The following is a 21,719-nucleotide window of genomic DNA, read 5'->3' as shown; positions in this document are numbered from 1 at the left end:
ACAGCGCCGCCTAGAGGCCTTTTGGGGCTTCCACACAAGTTTCATCAGTCACAGATTTATTTTCTTTTTACTTTGAATCCCGACATATAGGAAATAATGTTGAGAATGCAGCTACACACAGGGTTGGGTTGTAACGGAATACATGTAAGGCGTTACGTAATCAGAATACAAAAATCAAGTAACATTGAAAAACGATTAATCTGATTGCAGTTACTTTCGTAAACCTGAAGTGAATACATTTTGGATTACTTATTGGAATTATTTGTGGAAAGATTTCCTCACAATATGTAATATTCATTACTAAAGGTACAGCCGAATCATCACAGCGCACACAAACTTTTACCGCCGCAGATGGACCAAAAAAGGGAGCGTTTGAAAAAAAAGGGGCGGGTCCGCTCAGTGAAACAATAACAACGAAACATGGAGGAACAAAAGTCTGCGTTTAAGTCGTGTGCGTGTAGAGGTGTGTGTGTTATGGTTAAAACATGATTCTAATAATGATTCTGAAGGTAAACACAGCGAAGGCGTTGCGTGAAAGGCACTGCGCGCTCGTCTTCTTAGAGGCTGAGTTAACCCTCCCGCTGCCTCCTGGTGCTGCAGAGATTTCATGAAGTGAAGGAGGTTTTCCTTCTATAAAACAGCTGTGGGCAGCAGATACTGTGAGTGTCACGGACATGAATTCATAGATCAAGGCAGACTGCTGCACCGAGTCTCCTGTTTTGCCAATCCGGTGCTTAAACAAATATAGCTCTACACCCCTGGCCGAAATGTCCTTAAAATGAAGTCCGAGTTCGACATTTTAATTCATGTCCTGCCAACACTGGCAGGACAGAAGGCGACACGCCCGTTCTAAGCCGTGTCCCTCACTCCTCACATCCCAAGCTGCATCCCCAGAACGTGTATTATGTTGTTACATCGTTTCAGATGTGATGTTTCAGTTGTGCTCGTGATGGAAAAAGAAAGTAATCCAAAAGTAATCTAAAAGTAATCTGATAAAGTTACTTTTTTTAAACACGTAACTGTAACTGTATTCGGATTACTTTCAGAGCCATGTATTCAGTAATCAGTAACTGATTACATTTACAAAGTAACCCTCCCAACCACACTATTGCATATGCATAGGCCTACTGTCAAATTTGCCGGACAATCTTCAGTTATATGTTCCTATTTTTTGAACTACCCAACAACATAACATAAAACTGTGCAATGTGTAGGCCTACTTATATACTAGGAAATATTGTATTTACGTCTGTCATCCTGCAGCTTCTTCATTACTTTCTACTTGTTTCACTTGTGTTTTCATAATGCTGCTACTTACCTTTTTATACTTAAAATGTGTATTTATTTTAAGTAATTTTTACAATATAAGTGTCCACTTTACTAAATACTGTTTTTATTTTGTCTATCAATAGTAGTCTTTTTGCTGTAACAATGTAAATAAAGGATTTACGTTATGTAAAAAAAATGAATACTAACATTTTGTGTATGCACATATAGGCTAGCATTGCCCATTTGGTTCAAAGATCAAAATTCCGAGACATCACCCATAGGTTTCTGTAATTTGTAATATTTGGCTATTTAAAAAAGGTGTGTTGATTGATTTATAAGCTTAAATAACCATGGTTAACTGTATGTTCACTTGTGCGATTTAGATTTTTTTTGATGCATCACACCTTCCCAATGTGGCCTCTTCATTCTCCCCTCCTAAAATTCCTCGAATATCAACATCTTAAATTACGACCTGTTAGACTTTCTAGGTCACAGCGTGCACCAATCTCCCAGTTAAGAATAGCACAATACCACACAAAATCAAGAGACGCGAGGTGTTTTATTTGTGTTTTGAGTTTGTATGTTAGCATGTCATGATCACAGAGGTTTTTATAATTATTGTTGCTGTGTGTAGATTCACGGTTAACATGAATGTATTTATTCGTTCATTTATTTTCCCCATTCACAATTGCAAACATTATTTACAGTTGATTTCAGTCTATATAAAATCTTCACACAAACACTGCATGACTGACACGCGCAACGTTCAAAAATTCAGACACACGGATTGAAAGACTCAGAATAAGAAAGAAAAATAATACAAATCTGTCTCTCTACACACATCAGTTTAAACGTTACTGATGACAGCTGCATCTGATAAAAGTAAAGAAGGAAATCATCTAAAAAAAAAATCAAGGCGAATTACTTGAAAAAGGGTGAGTTTCTTTGAAAACATGCATGGCATCACCAATCTCACAGCCATCGGATTTTAATGATCAAGTGCCATGTTGGGCATTTCAGCTCATGATAACCAACAGTTATACTTTTTTATTTTTCAATTAACTGTCCACTTGCATATCGGCAAACAAACCTGCTTCCTTGTTGAGTCCATATAACCTACTAAAAAAAATGTCCACCGCCTCTTCAATATGTGAGAGAAATGGCATAGAACTGCATTATCATTTTTGCACCAGACTACATTGTTCTTTAACACCAATAAGGCAGTCTGTTGGTAGGCTCTTTTTCAGAGTACCTGACCATTTTCTGATGGGGAATCTCTAACAGTGCATATTATATTTACACATGGTAGGTATGTATGGAGTAAACTTGTGTGAAAAGGTCTCAACTAATTTGCTTGCTTTTTCGCAGCTTTCAACCACATTGGTATGACTACAGGTTTGGAAAACATGATTTTCTTTGCACTAGACCTTTAGATCATGCAGAATTTTCGGCCCTGATGTTGATGCATAGACGGTGATCAGTAATGATGGACAAACCTATGCACTCCAAAGTAATGTTTAGTGGAGGAATAAAATCAAACACAAATGAGAACAGAATCGATAGTTCTTATAATGAAACAAAGTGAGAATGTGTCAAAAAAGGGCACACTCAACTTACAATGTCCAGACAGTGTGAAAACATCCTAAATCTTTAGTTAAAACAACAAAAAACAGAAACACAAATACATTCTTTTTTTTATGATTACATATTTAGAGAATCATTGTTGTTATCCTCAGCCAATGATATGGGACGATCTTTGCTTTCCATTTAGTGCAAGTGACCTCCATGCATACGTGAAAGCACCCTACACTTACTGGGCAGGTTTCATTCAAGCATTTCATTGGTAACAGACTCTCCTTGAAGCTTTAAAGCTTTTCAGAAGATCGCCCATGGTAATGGCTCTGGCCACAACATTGACTCGCTGGAAAAATACAACACTACTGAACCCAGGCAAGGGCAGCCTAGAGTCACCTGTGCAGAAACAGCGCAACACTGGAATTCAGCAATCTTTTATTCAGAAGTGATCTCTTTTCATACCACCTGAGTATAGGTTGGATCAAATATAAGCTACGTTGCTGCTTTCGGTCACATACTACAGCCCGACCAGACTTTAAACTTTACAGAAGCCAAGGCACAGTGTTGGATTCAGTCTCTAAAGGCTTGGAAACTTACATGTGACAATGCTTTCTTTGATAAAGGAAACATGATTTCTAATTGTATAGCTAAAGCAGTGTTGAAAGTTATGCATGAAAACATTGGGGAGATTGTGTAGGATGAATCACTTCCATCCAGAGTGTATTAAATATCTAAATTGGGGTGTATTTGGACTCCTCGGCTGGAATTCCTTAGGTAGGCAGGACAAGTTGTGGTAAATTATTACTCATGTGGCTCGGAAATGAAAATGCAGTAAAACTCAAAACCTGTGAAAAGGCCAGACGGGGGACCAAACCTTCAGTAATCTCACCCTCTTTTTATCACCTTCTCTTTGTCCTTTTGTCCTGATCCAGTCAGGTAGAAAGGGAGCGAACACTTCCGTCTAGACACCAGCAGGATGCTCTTAAAGAAATAATTTAGTAGCACTAGTAATATCTGAGTAAGTCTTTAGTGCTTGTTGGTATAATAGAACAAAGTGTCTTTATCACTCTTATCTCCTTCATAAAAGGGAGACAGAGATGCTATCTGGACTTCAACCTGTTCCTTGTTGGTTACATTTAAGGGGAGATCAAAATAAAATACTGAGCCAACAGCGACATTGGTGTAATCCTTCTCAGATTGTGTTGGCGTACAGTGTATCTTCCTCGCTTTCACTCTCGTCCTGAAACTCGTGGGCAAGCAACGACTTCTTGGAGCCCATGGAGGTGAGCCGGATCTCATCGTCGTAATCATCTCGGTGCTGTCGCAAGCGATGGAAGCCATCTTTTTGACGATTAGACTTGGCTGCGCACACACACCAGATGATGCACGCCGTCACTACCAACGCTGTCATGGAGGCCGCTGCGAGGAGGAAGAGAAACACACAACTCAGAATGTCTGCTTACCATAATTAGTTTATAAATGAAATAACATTTAAAAAAAGGCAAAAATACTCCACTAAAAAGCAGAAAATTAGTTTTATTGTATATTTCCCAATACAATTTCAGAAAGTAATTATTGATTGTTATTGATTGCATGTCCTTTGTGTCAAAGACAACAAAAGTAAAATACAAGATGAAGTTTTGAGAATTATCACTAGCAAGAGTTGCTTCACAAGAACTACAAGGCACTAGTAAAACGTTTTTTTAGGAATAATTCAAATAGACATTAGACTGCATGTTGGAATACAATTTAGAACATTAAAGAAGCCAAAATACAAAAATTATATTGTTTTGTTTTTTACGTGTCACATAAAGTCGCATAAAGTCAACACAGGTTCAAGTGTATGGCTTACCTGCACTGGCCACCACAAACTCTCTGGGCAGGCCAAATATGTTGTTGTCCATGTCGAACTCAATAATGAGGGAGGTAGCAGCTTCATAGGAAGACACCACCACCTGAAATACAGCAACACAAAATAACACAGCTGTTTTTACTTTGGCTGTGGTAGCTTCTGAATATAAACTGCTCTACTACATTAACATTAACTACATTAACAAATGTTTCACAAGATTACAAATGCATCATCTACCACATCATCTCATCCATCTGGCTGTTTCTCCAAACGGCTACAGCTCCCTACTGAGTGGGGAGGTTGATTAGCCAATTAGCACGCCTCGTTTGCAGGTGTGGCCGCTCAGTTTAATCTGGTGCAGGTTGTCTGGTCATTCTAAAATAGGTTCAGTGTGCTGGCTCATAAATATCCTAAATGAAAACTTCCTTCTAAGAGGTCGATTTCAGAATTCACTTTCTGACTTTTCTCCACAGTGAGGGTAGTAAAGTGTCACTCATTTATTCAGTGTCATATATAATTAAATCTAAAATAAATGGGAGATCTCGGCTCAAAGCTCAAGAAAGACGGATTTCAAACAGTGGGGCTTCGGACCTGACTCAGTGATGCCTGAACAAACTCCAAATGAGTTGTTGTCAAAAAGTAAGTGTTGCTCTTTATCCTTTTGTTTCTTTACCAATATCATTTGTTTGCTAGCTTTCTGACAGTATCACACAGAAAAGCCCACAGAGCTCCTGAATCACTCTAACTAATATCACTTCTTTCAGAGGAATGAAATGCGTCCCTATGGCCTAAGGAGGAGTATTCGATGTCCTCAGAAATATGGGAAGACGACTAAAGAGAGGAAATACATGGTGGCCCCAGCTACTCATTTGGACTGTCTGTGTGAGCAGAGTGAAGCAGACCCCCAGAAACCCCTGGATGGCAGATATATAAGAAATGCTGCCGTTCTTCCTGATTTCAATCTGCCCCACAGAGGCCTCACTGGAGAAGAGAAGACCTCCGTCAGCGTGTCAAACACCCAGCCGGGCCCTCTGATGATCCACGGCTTCACAGTGCCAGAGTTCCAGCAGATGTATCGCTCCGTGGTGGACCCTCTGCTCTTCAGGCCCTGCGGGAAGCTCGCAGCCTACAGTCTGGAGCGGGGCCGTGACATAAAGGACCGTCTGTTCCAAGAGCTGGCCTACCCCACACTTCAGATCTCAGAGGAGCAAAATGGAAAGCTGGAGGTGCTGGAGAGGTTTTGTGTGCTCCGCCCGACACCTTTCATAGATATTGAAAGTAATGGGGAACCTCAGTGATATCCTCCTGCTGAGTTTTGTATGATTATGAGAAATGTTCTTTCCTGTTATGAGCCATCACTTTTCTTTTTATGTCACTTGATACTTTATTTATTAAGATTTTGTTTTCCTTGAAAAGTTGTGGCAGATGGATTGATGTCTAAAATGTGAGTTGAAAACATTTCAATTGTTTGACATTTACAATAAAGCTCCTCTTCAAAGCAGTTTCAAAAAATACAAACAAAGCAAGACCAATTAAACCAAAATCTGTGAATGGTTCTCAAATCAGACAATATAAGCACTTGTTATGAGCATTATCATCCCCTGATCTAAAAACTGTTAATGTTTAATAATGTAAACTAATCCAAAAGGCCAAGAACATGTTTTTGTAAGCTTAAAAAGTGATCATAATGGAACATTCATTAGAAGCTGTAACCTTTAGAGAACTAAAGTTACTAAAAGGCCTCTGAAGGGTTCAGGTTATACGTCTGAATATCAGCACTCTACCAAATGCAGTAGATCTAGGGAAAAGTGTACAAACTAAGAAAGTAGACAAGAATGAGTCAAACTAAACTACATTAAAAGTCTTTAGTCAACCAATGCAATATTTGTTAAATAAATTGAGTGGAAGAAATTAAATTGGTATCCAAGCCATTCATTTGGCTCCATCTAGTGGCCACCCGGTTAGGCACTTTGAATTGGAGTTAACCTGTTGTCAGGCGTTATTCCAATCTAGTCATTTGCCTTAAAAGCTAGTACATTCCTAGAAGGCGTAATGCAGGATATTTATAGAACAGCGTACCTCTTGACGTTGTTGTTGGTAGCCATCAGCAACGGCTTCGATGTTGTGGTTGCCAGGAGCCAGCAGAGCATGAAAGTAGCCCCCCTCTGTAGTAAAGACCCTCACTCCACCATTCAGCACAATGATCGCCCCAACAATAGGCTTTCCACTCTTGTCCCTCACAACGCCACGCACCCCTTTATGGACCTGGGTGGGGAACAAATGGAGGGGAAATTAAGGCTGTATGATGATGAAGGAAATAACAATCATAAATCTTAAATCCTTGTTTTATATTAGTATTTCTTAATACTTGTTTAAAGCTGGAGCACTAAATACATTGCAAGTTTACATACTGCTGCATAACTTTCAGAATATATATATGTAACCTAAAATCCGTATCAAAGGCGTAGAAGTTGTTATACGATTGTTAAAAATCTACAAAAACAATGGTAAACAAGTCCATTAAACTTCTGTGTTTTGCTGATAAAATCTTGCGTCATACCTCCACCAACATGCTAAGGAGAGGCTTCTTGTTCTCCGCCCAGAGTGTGGCCAGCTGCTCAGCAGGAGGGAACAAACAGCAGCCACTATACACCGTGATCTCTGGACAGTGGCCAAAGTCCATGCTGAAGTCCTGGGAGGACACACATGCACACAATAATACTTTAGAAAGTACTGTGGTAGAATCCTATTTCAGGATTTGCTTTAACTTTTGTTATTTGACATATCTCCAAAGTAATATAATATAAAATATTAACTGTTCAAAAAGCTGTCAATACATAAACATTTTGTAAAAAAAGTCCCCAAATGTAAGTTCTAAAGAAAGTACTAGATTCAGATCAGATTCAGATTCAACTTTATTGTCATTACATAGTACATGTACTAGTGACGAAATGTAAGTTTAGGCATCTGACCAGAAGTGCAAAACTAAGAAACTGCTATTACAGAAACTGGGGTGGAGAGACTCACCTTCATGCTCCCCATGTGACTTTGTCTCTCTGCTGCCCTCATCACTCCATCTGGGATGTTGCCCACTGACAGAAACAAGTTTCATACATTTATTTAAGATTGAATTCCAACATGTCAACATGAATTACTCATAGTACTTGAACATACTTTGCCCGTTGTTTGAACATCCAGTATCCCCCAGGTGCATCTTAGGGTGGTTATTGGCATAGACACTTGCCAAGTACTTCAAAGTGCCCTCATTTTCAACTGCCAAAAACAAGAAAGAGTACAGTACAAGCCAAATCATCCCTTTTCTAATTGCTGCTGTACAATGTATGATTACAACTACAAATGAAAAGCTTGTCAAAGTCATGTGCAGGCAGGCTGAGAGTAAAAACTAACAACACAAATTACATTCCTTTGGTACAGCCCCAAGGGCAATCTCAAATGTGTGCAATCATAATAGTGGTTTCATTTCAACAATTGATTAAAACCTCCATGAGTAAATACTTTAGATAATACATCATGCAGATTGCTTTAAAAGTACAAAGCATTTTTTTTTAAAAGCAGTGTTTTGCATCATGGTTTTACCCGACTGGACGGGCTTGTCATATGGGTATGTTGCAACAAGAGCGCCTCCATCGAGGGCTACAGACAGAGTGTAGCTCTTGTCGAGAATCATGTCCATCATGGCTCTGCTCTCTGGTTGGGCCTCGACCACACGCTGTGACGCATTGCCTTAAAGAAAAAGAGGAACAGGAAATGTTAGACGCTAATCTTTTAGAGGTGAGTGCATTCAACAATGGTGTATCTGTGACATTCACAACACATCTTTGAGAGTTGAAGTTTGAACAAGATGATTAAATATGTTTTCTTTCTTGAATCTGATTGCACACACACAAATTCAGACAACTGACCGAAGAAATCTGTGTCCAGATCCTTGCCGTGAGTATTGGTTAAGCCCTGGGTGGAGTTGCACTGCTTCTCAATGGCCTGCTCTCGTCCATCTGGGTTGATAGAAGGCACGATGACAATCCGGGTCTCATTGATCAGCTAGGGAAGGGAAACAGAGAACTGTTGCAGTCAATGATGAATCACATGCTGCATTACTGGAACTGGTTACAGAACCAACTGTTGCAGTCAATGATGAATCACATGCTGCATTACTGGAACTGGTTACAGAACCAACTGTTGCAGTCAATGATGAATCACATGCTGCATTACTGGAACTGGTTACAGAACTAACTGAAGCCAATCCCAAATATGAAAAGAGTGTGGATTCCTCAAGAGAATGAAAACAAAATGTGTGTACTCCTATGAAGTTAGTGCTGTACACAGTTGACACAGTCCAGGTAATCAAAACATTGTGTTTTCCTGAATGACCCCATTACTCACCCTGCTGATGGCTGGGTTCTTGCCATAGTTGATGCACAGGAAGGCAGCAAATTCCAGCAGCAGCTCTGGGCCCACTGCGGCATTACCGTGGATCCCTGCTTCAAAGCGGATCTTAGGCTCAGACGGTTCCGTTTGCCCTGGTTTGTTGGAGATCTCCAGAGCCCAAATGGTTCGGAAATCTACACTTTGGCCCAAACTGGAAATAGAAGAAATAAACCAGAATACACAAGTACTTTAAGACTGTACACATAAAGATTTTAACTAATACATATCACAAAAGCTTCCCCAGCGGATTACTTAGATTAAGACAGTTGTTTTTTGTATTGCAAGTGTTGTTTTTTCCCAAAATAATGAAATGTCTATGACGCAATATCTAGTTTACTTTTGGTGAATTTAGGAGAAATCTACAGATGCAAAAAGACAAAGGTGGTCAAAAAGAAACATCTAAATATTTATTTATAGCTGTGTTATATTTCCAATGGTCTAAATACAAGGAAAAATGCCCAACCTCCAGAAATTGAAAAACAACCATCATTTTTGTCTGCAGTGTCTGGTCTTAAGAAAAGTAACCAAAGAGATAATCAGGACAGCATTGACTTTTGGTATGCAGGGAATGAGAAGTAAAGAGGTATGATATCAAACATTCATGTTCACTGAAAAGCAAATGACATTGGCTAGTTCCATTACCTCTGTAAAGATGTAATTTTGGGAAAGTTCAGTGTGAGTGCTCTTAGAAAGCCAGACAGCTCCTTGTAGCCTCTGTAGCGGAAGCTGTTATCTGTGGTCGTGCTCCTGACCAACTCCTCCAAACCTTGGCCGAGGGACAGCTCCTTGATTAAGCTCTTGAATTTCTTCTCCGATGGGTTCTGCGTGGGTTGGGGTCCTTTGGGAGATTGGCCTTTGGAGTCTGAGTGTATACGTGTCAGTCTGAAGTCCACCACCTCTGCTCCACCTTTAGAGACTGTGGCGTAGGTCCTCACAGATTTATAACTGGACAACAGAGAAAGACAAAAGCACTGGTAAATAAAAGCACAGAAACATCTAGAAACTTCATGGTCAATTCTTTGTTTGTTTTTGATTGTGAAATCCAAATCCTACCCATCAGCAGAGGCGGTGATGGAGTAAGTCCCCGGGGACAGCAGTCTCCAGAAATCTCCAGTGCGAGCTGATGTGATGTTGTGGTCTATCCCCCCCACATTAATGGTGGCATTGGGAATTCCTGTGCCGTCCGTAAGGTCTGAGACGGTTCCTTTTACTCCAACGTGAACCTAGAGAGACAGATGACCACCTAAACATGAGTGGATGCAAAGCTGAGTGAAAGAGGGAGAAAGCTCTGGGCAATATTGAAATGTGTTAACCTGGTGTATGAACTCAAGCAAGGACCGTCTGTTTTGTTCCCAGTGTTTTGGCAGCTCCCTGGCCATGGGGTACTTTACACAGCCCAGCTCGATGGTCACCTCGAAACAGTTGGTGTTTAAGTAGTTCCAGTCCTGCATGCCCCCTGGAGAAGAAAGACAAAGTGTTACACAAAGCAGAAAAACAAGTACAACACAAAGTGGCGGTTTTTAAATGTTCTGATCTACTGCACACGGGGCCTTTTAATACTTTTAATATAATAAGTGATAATAATGAGCTCTACAACTATAATATCTGCACCTTTTGCAGATGTGTAAATAAAACGCAACCATCAATCCTCTGTTTTGAGGCTATAAAAGGGGAAATTGATTTGTCCAAAGAGGTTTGGAGCGTCAGGGTGATTTGGCTAACCTCCTGTGTAGCAGAAAATGAATACGGCGAGTAATAAAGGAGGACAAAAGGTGTAGGCTTACCAGGAACATTATACCAGTTTGCGCCGTTGGTGATGCCATCCTCAAAATATTCATTAGGGTAACGTGTCACACAAGGGTGTCCATTGTGCATCAAAGGATTCTCCTGCAAGTGAAAACACATCAATGAGTGGTCAAGTTATAAACCTTGTCCCTCCAAAGATTTTTCAAAAAGTCAATGGCTTTATCTGTTCTGCCTCTACTCTTTGTTTTCCACTACAACAAGCAGACATTATCCCAAACTGAAACGGATCCAACAGTGTCCGGTTACCTGTGAGTACGCTCTAGAAATCTGCTGAAAGACTTTGTCATCAGGCGACGGGCTGTACTCAGATGTCCCCTTTTTGTCATCATCGTAGGGGTAGTTGACCACCAAGGAGCCTAGATTCCACATCACAGAGGTTAGACCAGAGAGTAGAGAAAACGTCTACATTTGTGCCAAGCCAATTCAGAACAGTAATCCTCTAGTGAAGTAACTTGAATTCATGTAAATAGAAATAACAGATTAAAAGACGTATCAAATGATGGTATTGAAACTAAATACTTCAATCTTTTGCATTATGATTTTATAAGGAGCCTGTACCTCCATGCAGGTTGGCTGACAGGATGAAGGGGATGCTCTTCAGCCAGTTGATCACAGCTATAGTCTCCGGCTGTCTGGGCTCTGTGATGGTAACAAACTGGTCTGGGAAATTGCGGTTCAGGTCGAAATTGTTGCTGTTGTTGCGCCCACTGTAGCCCTGTTCATCACCTGCGAGAAAACAACATCTTCTGATGAGTAACCTTCATTTACAAAGGCTATTGGCAAGCTTTTATGTACAAAGCATGACGGTGAATGTGGTTTTGCCATGTCTGCTTTAGATGTGATGGCAGTCAGCGAAATACACTGGAGACATTTGAGTTCAGTCACTGCTTGAATCATGTGTGCCCTTTATACGAAGATACATGCCAAAATGCTACAGGTTATACCTTCATTGTTGAATGTGTAAGAACTTCTCAGTTGATGTCCCTTACCTTCAATGGCTACCTCATAGCCATCAGGGTTCATAGAAGGCATGATGTGAATGCGGGTACTGTTGACCAACTGTGTGACCTCCGGGTCAGTACCATAGTTACTGCACAGGTACTCGATGAGGTTAAGCATCAACTCTCGGCTCACCACTTCATTACCATGCATGTTGGCTACATACTTAAACTCTGGCTCACCTGAAGAAAAAAAAATGAATGAGTGAAAATCTATCAGAACAGAACATTTAAAGCAGAATCTTCATGACATGTAAAGAAAAGAAAGTATCCCAATTCCTTTAATCAACCGTATAAGACATACCATGCTCATGGACAGTGGGGTTGTCTGAGATGGCCATCACATAGAGCTCGCGGCCTTCCACGGAGCGGCCAATCTTGTAGAGATTGGTTATAGAGGGGAACTCGCTGTTGAATTTGCGTAAGAACAGCTCAATGTCTGCGTAGTTGTGGTGACGAAATATCTGAGGCTGAATGGGCTGATGTTCAGGTGGACGTACAGCGGGGCTGGAGTTGCCTCCCTTAGAAGGAACTAACCGGGTCTTTGTGGAGTCAGAAGAGGTGGTGGTGGTGGAGATGTTTGAGTCATTGGTGGATGGCATGGAGTTTGTACTCACAGTGATGCTACCTGCAGCCTTAGTGACCACAGGGGCCAAGGTAAAGTTAAGTTCTGTGGCTTTGCCCTCCACGACCTGGACACTGTTGACTGTCATGGGTGTGAAGCTGGAAAACAAAAAACACACGCTTGAGTACTTTTACTCCACCTTAAAAAGAAGTGCAGCATTATGATGACTTAACACCCAAAAAAGAGTAATCAGAAAGGTTTCCTTTCAATTTCTCTACCAGGAAGTAGAACAAGGACTTAATCTGTAACCCCTTTAGAGGAAGTAAGTCACGCATTACTTTAGTTAAGCACTTAAGGGGCATGGAGGGTGAGCTTATTGTCTACTAAGTTTGCTTTGTTCATTGTGGCTTGCTGAGCTGTCATTGCAATGAAAACCTGACAATCATGTAGCCTTTTATTAGGTGATTCCTGTCCTTTAATGTATAACCCTTTTTTAACCCTATGCAGAGTAACTGTAGTGGTTTTACTCACCCTGGGGCCACAGCTGTTATGTTGTATGTTCCTGGGAGTAGAAGGCGATAGTACTCCCCATATTCTCCTGTGGTCAGGTTGTGGCGAATGCTTGCCACCACGATGCTGACATTGGCTAGGGCAGTGCCATTGATGGCCTCTTTCACAAAGCCACGAACACCTATATGGACCTGTAAAACAGCGGTATCGTAAAAAAAAAAGAAAGAAAGGGAATCCTGCTCAACTGGAGAAATGGTACGCCAAAGATTGGGGTGTTATCCTAACATTATAAATAATGCTGATTAACATTATTCATTCATTTAGCTAAGAAAGAGTTCTACCTGAGCTATGTAGGCTAGTAGGGATTCCCTGTTAAGATCCCATTCCTGTTGGAGCTCAGAAGAAGGAGGATATTTGCAGCAGCTCAGCTCCATGGTGATTTCCAGACAGTTCCCATAGAGGTAGTTGTAGTCCTGCATTCCTCCTAGAAAACAGAGAAACCATGTAATCAACAAATCAAGCTAGAAATGGCATCAAAACATTTAACTAAATATGATATAAAAGAGAAGAATGTGTCTCAATCTTTGAATTAAACTGATGTGTACGACAGGAAATTGTAAAGTCAATTATTTAACACGCTATGCCTCTCTCTGGTGCGAGGCTAATTTATTAAGAGAGAAGGACACGGTCTGAAAAGGCCTGAGTCCAGCTTTGTCTCTTCAATGGCACAGTTTAAAGAGTGTTTAATGTGGCCACAAGCCATGTGCAGTAAGGCAAACAGAGATACACACAAGAGGACCTGCTGTTCAGCTGGCCATCCCAGCGGAGCGGCAGCAGGCAGCTGGAGGCCCTCTGGCTGGGGGGGGGGGGGCTGAGTGCAGGATCCCAGTGAAACAGCCACCTTCACCACTTTACAACAGTCAAAGTGAAATGGCTCAAACATTAAACACTTCAGAAAAGCAACCCGTCTGCCACCAGTCTTAAAGAACAAGAGAAAACTCTGGCATCTAAACTGTCTGTGATGGACAAGCAATCTTTATCAAAACACCAAATATCCACAGCCTCGGCAATACAATACTCTGAACACCACAGTTGATTGGAATGGGCTGTTTTATTCTAGGCTTTGTGTTACCTTGTTCATCTTGTTTTTCTGCACTTAACAATCATTGCTAGAAATCCATAACTCTGCCACTTTGATATAATGTGATCGGTTTGCATGACGATAAAATCCTCTTGAAATAAATATTTCCAACTGTAAAAAAACAGCTGTTAAGAACATTACAATGCCTCCCTTTCACGTCAAGGAGAAACAAGTTGCAAGCATGTGTTACACGCCTTGGATCTGATAGCAGGCGTACAAAAATATATACACCACAAACGCAAGTTCCTCCCAGTCGTCCCCGGCCGTGCAGCAGCTGTTCGGCGCTCTGGGACTTAGCGAGGGTGACGGGCATTTACTGGAAACTGTAAAGGGCAACTTCTGAAGATAAGGTCTCCGCAGACACGTTTCAGACGGGTTTTTTAGTAGTCCATTTTGCATTCGTGTAACAGAACAGATTAACTTTTAATAATGACAGGAAGGGCAACTCCATTGTATACCCAGGACTAATCCATACATTCTGAAGTGGGTGGTCCAAACCTTTACACAATAGGACAATAGGGACCATGCCCTCTGAGCTTATTTTGACAGTGGTGGGGTTTGTGTGTCGGGGTAACTCATTTGAGGTTTTACCCCCTGGGGTGGCAGCGCAGACAGCAGGGTGCTATGTCAACCAAACCAAACGTAGCCTTTAGAGAATACCAGGTGCTAATGATAAGCAAATAACACTAGATCTACATCCTGCTGTGACAATGTGTGGAAATCCATACGTGGCTGAACCGCATGACACACAACCCTTTGCTCCCTGCTGGTCACAAGACATTAGGCGGGGAGTTGCACAGAGTTCTTTGAACAAACCTATATTGAGTGTCATTTACTTAAAGTAAACACCTTGACTATGCTGACAGACAGAGCCTATGTAAGACCCAAACTCAAATATCCTGTGTGTGTATACCGGATACAGTGATCCAGAGACACACCCTGAAATTAGCAGCAAACCACAGGCCAGACAATGGAGCTCAAATCGGAGCTGGTAGCTGAACATGCAGAGAAGGGCACAGGGACATGTAGTATGACTTTAAGGGTTTAGTGATAAGTTGCGTCAGTCAAACATTTAAAATGAAAATCCATATAGAATACCAACAGTATCCTCTTAGGCACTTTCAAGGCTTCAGATTATCACGGCAATAACGCTGCATTTCCATAAAGTAAAATGATATTCTTGACTTTGTTCTCCTGCATTACTAAAACGCAGTGACATATGTCAGAGAAACCTAGGCCTAGAGCTTTAAACAAATGACCCATAAATGTTTAAAACCATTTAGACTCTGAAAGATCAGAGAGATCGTACAACAAAGTAAACATTGTAAGATGAAAAGCTTAGAACCCCACAATATACATTTACAACAACAACAACAACAACAACAACAACAACAGAGGGGCCTAGTGTTGTGCTGAGGGTTACATAGTCAAACCTAAAAGCTGAAAAGTAAAGGACGCCCTCTGAGGCCAGACTGTGTCAAAAGATTATGAGACAAGATAACATGTTTTGCTGAATCATTATTTCAAGCCCTGACTCACAAACAAAACACCTCCTGTCCCGGCTCTGGCTCTTTGCCTGGGCCAATCATTATGTCACAGAATGTCTTGACTGTTTCCATCATCTGCCATTAGCCCAGTTTTAGCAGTGACATTTTATCCACTGGGACATGTCAGACAGACACAGCTCTGTGTACTCAACTGTTTAACACTTTTACCGTCAATCTTTATCTAGAGATACGGATATTGTTGCTGCTAAAAGCTTTACTAACTGGCTCCTATCGCTGATTTAAACTGCCTGAAGACGGGCCGCTTTAGTTGAGAAACAGCAACAACAAAAAAGTTATCTTCTTCAGGTAAAACTGCCATTTCATAAATCACTGTGCTTTTCCTTTTTCGTGACAAATAAAGTAAACATTTACACAGATAAGTAATGGCAAACGTTAACTGCTATTTATAAGTGTGTGCTCAAGGCTTTGGTAATGAGTTACAGCTCCAGGTCCGGGCTGGTGGTAGAACAAAGTGACATCTAATGATTATCGAGCTAAACTTCTTTTTTTTATTAAACCTAAAAATGTCAATTCAACTACCAACATTACAAAATAATAAATTTGTAACTAATTATAGCAGGTCTTAAAGAAACGTGCTATTGTTGTTTACAACGAGCACATTTCTCCAAACTACTTTACATAATTAACATACAGTTGTCATCAAACTGCCATTTTATAATACCACAAACTCAGAACTACAAATGTGGTTAAAAGCTACTCGTACTCATAAACTGACCTAAAACATTGTCCTGATGGAACAATAATTTGTTGAGCGATTTTTAATTGCGGGCAACAAAGGGTGCCTGCACCAGTTTAACAGCTGGCTCCATTCAAAGAAATCCAGAAAACTAACGCACAAAACGTGCAACACATTTCAAAATATATTTACTTCTGGAGAGCCACAGTACAGTTTACCGACAACTACGTATTTGACCAAAGCAAATGCATGATCACCCCTGGGAACACACCAGTTGATAGACACACTTTCCACCTAAAGTAAAGTGCAACAATGAAGGCACATCTTATCAGGAATAGCCGTGCGGAAACCTGAAGCAACAAACATCACCACCTGCAACCCCCCCCCCCCCTTCCAAAAGAACAATGATCAAGTTTCTGCCAAGTTATGCAGAGTATTTCTCTTGACCTGAACACAGAGAGCAACACAATCTGCATAAGCTACACAAAATAAACTCAAAAAGGAGAACAGGGATACATTAAATATTGTAAATATTATATCAGTGCGTCAATGACTGAATTTTAGAGCCGACGTACAAGCCGACGTACAAGTGTTGTTTATGAAGAATGGAATGTAACTTGAGCTACTCAACTCAGAAAATATTACATTTTTACTTGTGATCTGAGAAAAACCCTTATCATGAGAATGACTTTAAGCTGTGTGAGGAAATGATAATCATTTGTTCCTGAGTCTGAGATTTGTAGCTTGTGAATAGCAACCACAAAGGTTATGGTGGAAGTCATAATCTCGGCTTTCAGATAACAAGATCAAAAGCAGCAACACAGGTTGGACATAACAAATATGTTCTCTTTCATATTTTCTTGTCTGCTGTCTACAACTTGAAGCAATACAGAACCACAGTGACGCGTTCTAAAACCCGGATGTAAACTCCTTCCGGTTCCTTCGTCAAAAACGCAATGCAATTTCTCCATAGGATTTTGGAAAATAGCTGGAAATAAGGTCTGTGGTTGAAACACATTTAAGAGACGGATCACGTTTTGTTCAGCCGGATAATATCCACACGTCTATCCTACTTTTTTCGAAGCATAAATCTAGTCGCAAGAAGCAAAATGCTAACATGCTATAAACGAACTACAGCAGGGTCGCTGCCTCAACGTGACGCCAACTTAAGATCCATATTCAAAACTACAGATTGTAAAGTGTACAAGTTGAAGTATTTGTTTTAACAGTTTGCAGGAGGCAGGTACTTGCTTTCAAGCAGAACAGGGCAAACAAACTTAGCACGAGTGTTTACGTGTTCGGTGTAAAGACGTAAAACGGCCTGGACAACTCCTGTAGTTCTATTCAGCCACTTGTTAGCAACCATCGTTGTTCAGACACGTAAACTCTTCAAAAATCACCAGCGGGGTCACTGCTGATGTGTTTAATGTCGTAGAGCAAAACGTGATCCGTCTCTTCAATTTGTGTCAAACACAGACCTTATTTGGAGCTATTTTCCAAAATCCTATGGAGAAATTGCATTGCTTTTTATCGAAGGAACCGGACGTGGTAAAAATGCTAACTTACTTCCGGGTTTTAGGACGCGTCACTGCGGTTCTCTATTGAGAGAACAATAACGAGAATCAAAATATCCTCTTAGCTCATAGCTCAAAGAAACAACACAACAATCCCACTTGGCTGTCTCCGTGACAACACAAAGCCTACTGTAGGTGCCTCCCTTCTGAGTGTTATAACTCATAGCTTTAAAATAACAGGTCGGAAGGCATATAAAACCCTGGCTTAGAGGGTGCAAACCACACAGCTCAAACAATGGTTCTGGTTGGATATCATCACATCCAAAGCAGAATATCAATGTCCGGTATGGTCAACCCAAAAGAAAGTCACCTCAGCTTGTGTTCCCCTACCAAGATTCAACAACAATAAAGAAAACATGCAATCACTAAACCAGGCATTTAAAACAATATATAATTGATCATCTTACCAGGCACGTCGTACCACTGCGCCCCATTGGTGATGCCGTCTTTGAACTTTTCAGTGGGGGATTCGGGACAGTTGGGCTCACCGGTCTTCATCACATGGTGGTTCTTGGAATACACCAGGGCCAAGTATCGAAACAGCACGTCGTCCTCGGCCGAGCTGTAGTGGCCCTGCCGCTGGTGCGTGGCCGAGTCATCAAAAGGGTAACTGGCCACCACGGTGCCGCCATGCAGGTTCCCCGACAGCACAAACCTGGAGAGAATATGGTTCAGTTCAAATGTCTCCTGCAGGGATCTCTTGGGGGTCAGTATGGGCTTTCAATTGTTTTTCGCTTACAGGGTTTCCACAGCATGTCTACAGGGATAATGTAAACATGCAGGGTTTAAGTCGAGTCTTCCACGTCATGTGTAAATTAAAGGTTCAGTTTTAAAAGCTGCCGTGATTTGCTGACTTCATTTGCATATATTTCATGCTTTTTAAATCAGTTTTTTTTCTCATTAAACTGACTATCTTTGGGGTTTGACAAAGATAGACATTTTCACAATTTCTGACATTTTATGGACTAAACTATTTAGCGAAAATGTTAACTCATAGCATATATAAATCAAGAACATTTGATCCCATTTAAGAAGCTTTAACTACTGGATGTTTTGCATTCTTGCTCGGAAAAGTAGCTGAAATACTATGATAGTATGGTGTCCCAATCAAATAGACGATGTTGACTTTATTGTGAATACCCCCTGCTACCTATTGAGGTCTTAAAGGAGACAAAGAAAAGTGTTGCTCGTTGACGGGAATGTGTGTCCCTCTCCAAATCCTCTCCTGTGAGACTCGACTCACAATGACCACAACGTGTTTAAGATCATTGAAGTTTACTCAAGTCATTCCAACCTGTGCTCTGGGCGACAAGACCTCACAGCAGGGGGGGGGGGGGGGGGGGGGGTTATGTGCAGGGGTGGAAGAGGAACTCAGATCTTGTACTTAAGTAAAACTAGAAATACCAAAGTGTAATACTGTGTTACAAGTAAAACTCCTGGATTCAAAATGTGACTCAAGTAAAAGTACGATAATATGAGATCAACATACTTAAAATACTCATTATGCAGAATGGCCCATCTCAGAATAATATAAAGTACACGTAATGATTATAATTCTTGATGTTTTAATATCACAGCTAGTAAAGGTGGGACTCATTTTAATAACTTAATCCAGCTGAAACCTAATTCTTATTCAAGTGTTGATTATTTGTGTATAATTAATCCATATTTGCAAAGTAACTAAAAGGTATATCATGAATACAATAGAGTATAAGTCTAATTGTTACCTCTGAATTGTAGTTAGGTAGAAGTACAAGTAGCAGAACATGGAAATACTAGAGTAAAGTACCCCAAAACTGGTACTTGGGTATATTTACTTGTGCAGTGTGTTCAATGGAGGACAGGGACTCACTTTTTCTCCTTGATCCACCTCATCACAGCCACCACCTCGGGGATATTAACTGGATTGAGAACCTTCTCATCGTACTGGTCAGGGAAGCTTCTGTTGAGGTCCATATTTAGGGCATTATTTCGACCCCCGTTTTGTCCATCGCAGTCCCCCTCTTTGGACTTCTCAAAGCCGTCAGGGTTCATACTGGGCATGATGTAAATATCCGTGGTGTCCACCAGCTCAGTAATGCGGGGCTCCTCTCCATATTCAGCCAGCAGGTACTCCACCAGGTACACCAACACCTGCCTGGACACGGTTTCGTCGCCATGCATGTTCCCCACATATTTAAATGTGGGTCTCCCCGGGGTGTCTCTACTGGGGTCCTTAGTGATCCGCATCACCCACAGCTCCCTGCCGTCCACAGACTCACCTACGCTCGACAGGTTAGCTAAGTGAGGGTATTTCTCCACTAAGGACTGTAAACGCATGGTCAGGTCAACATAATTGTAGTATTTGTTGTAAGTTTCTACAGTTACCTCCGTCGAGGGGTTGACGCTCCGTGTCCTGGTGTCACCCGGGGAGACAACAAGAGAGAGAAGAAAGGCGAGAAGAAGTGACACCCGGAGTTTCGGCCTCGTCAGGAGACGCTCCCAAACGTGCACCATGTTGAAGTATGTTCTACTTCTACACCATGAGGACGTTTAAATTAAAGAAGAAATACCCGGTCCGGAGAGTTTGGCACTCCAGCGACAGTCGTATTATTAGTGCTGTCAGACCCTAGCCTGGCTGTTTCCATCTACTTCCGCTCCGAGCACAGGGTGACGCTACACGCTGACGTCACATTTTAAGGTGGACCGGTGGAGTTTATTTATACAGTCTATGTTCTGAACCAGAGGTGGAAGCGGGTGGAACAAGTCCAGACAACAAGTAATAGTCCTGCAATCAAAATGTAATCAAACTGAAAGTACAACAGAATTAGCATCAACATATGCACATTATGCAGGTTGACAGAATGTCAGTATAATATAAAACGCTTGTTTTGATTAGAATTATTGATGTTGAAATGTTGTCAAAGCTGGAACAGGTTAGTCACGTTGTATGCTGTAGAATAGTTATTGAATTTTACTTTAAGGTTTAACGAGTCATTTTTAAGTTTGATTATTTATCACATCATTAAACAAAATCTGCAAAGTAACTAACTTTATTAATTAAATCTAGTGGAGTAAAAGTACACCATTTACCTCTGAATTGTAGTGGTGTAGAAGAACAAAGTAGCAACAAATTGAAATACTCAACTACAAATCTCTCAATATTCTACTTAAGTACAGTATTTGAGTAAGTCTACTTAGTCACTTTACACCACTGCCCCTAACAGCCCCTAAGACTGACCACAGACACTCAAACAACTGTTTAAACACCTGTTTACACCTCTCTGTACTGTATATACTTCTCATAATGCTCAATTCTCATTTTGCTTAGACTTGACAGAACATTTTTAAATATAGGGACGCCCCCATTTTATTTTATTAAAAACTTGCTTTTAGATGTTATCTTTGTTGCTTGGTGTTTTTAAAGACCTGACCTCACCTTTTATGTCATAAAAGGCTTAATGGCATACATTCAGTAGCAACCCTATTTATTTTTAATTTTTTCATTGCTATTTATTTATGTATGTATTTATTTAATTTTGTACAAATTATTTACACAGTTTTTCCATCTGTTGAATTTCACTGTGTGGTTTTCATATCAGTGCTGCTCTTGACTGTTATCAGTAACATATGCAATCTTATTGTGTGTACCACCACTTAGTTATGTTTAAAAGTAAGCTTTAAGTTGTTGATTCAGGTAAGAGCTCTGATATCAGGGGATGATTTTCTCACAAAATAACTGTTGCTCTTGAATTTCAAT

The 21,719-nt window shown here is 40.8% G+C and overlaps 2 protein-coding genes across 3 annotated transcripts; one reads left to right on the top strand and one right to left on the bottom strand.

The window, feature by feature from the left end:
- Positions 1-1,809: 1,809 nt before the first annotated feature.
- Positions 1,810-20,617, bottom strand: cpda (carboxypeptidase D, a). Of its 2 annotated transcripts, XM_034097887.1 has the most exons (22): positions 19,833-20,617; positions 18,388-18,635; positions 13,363-13,505; positions 13,043-13,212; positions 12,484-12,669; positions 12,251-12,354; positions 11,938-12,129; positions 11,507-11,674; positions 11,195-11,304; positions 10,927-11,029; positions 10,456-10,598; positions 10,196-10,365; positions 9,785-10,087; positions 9,098-9,293; positions 8,620-8,755; positions 8,294-8,440; positions 7,871-7,969; positions 7,724-7,788; positions 7,257-7,388; positions 6,776-6,961; positions 4,697-4,799; positions 1,810-4,263 (listed from the first exon to the last, which is right to left on the bottom strand). In XM_034097887.1, the coding sequence occupies exons 1-22, from the start codon at positions 20,474-20,476 to the stop codon at positions 4,037-4,039; spliced, it is 3,975 nt and encodes a 1,324-aa protein (XP_033953778.1). In that variant the 5' UTR covers positions 20,477-20,617; the 3' UTR covers positions 1,810-4,036. The 2 variants fall into 2 exon arrangements, with proteins under 2 accessions (XP_033953778.1, XP_033953776.1); XM_034097885.1 differs by having other exon boundaries at positions 12,251-12,669.
- On the top strand, positions 4,806-6,758 carry LOC117457686 (uncharacterized protein C22orf31-like). Its single transcript, XM_034097888.1, has 2 exons — positions 4,806-5,335; positions 5,461-6,758. The coding sequence occupies exons 1-2, from the start codon at positions 5,318-5,320 to the stop codon at positions 5,992-5,994; spliced, it is 552 nt and encodes a 183-aa protein (XP_033953779.1). The 5' UTR covers positions 4,806-5,317; the 3' UTR covers positions 5,995-6,758.
- Positions 20,618-21,719: the final 1,102 nt, after the last annotated feature.

The sequence above is a fragment of the Pseudochaenichthys georgianus genome, chromosome 13 (assembly GCF_902827115.2).
Source record: "Pseudochaenichthys georgianus chromosome 13, fPseGeo1.2, whole genome shotgun sequence".
Lineage (NCBI taxonomy): Eukaryota > Metazoa > Chordata > Actinopteri > Perciformes > Channichthyidae > Pseudochaenichthys > Pseudochaenichthys georgianus.
This window is presented reverse-complemented; position numbering and strand designations above follow the sequence as displayed.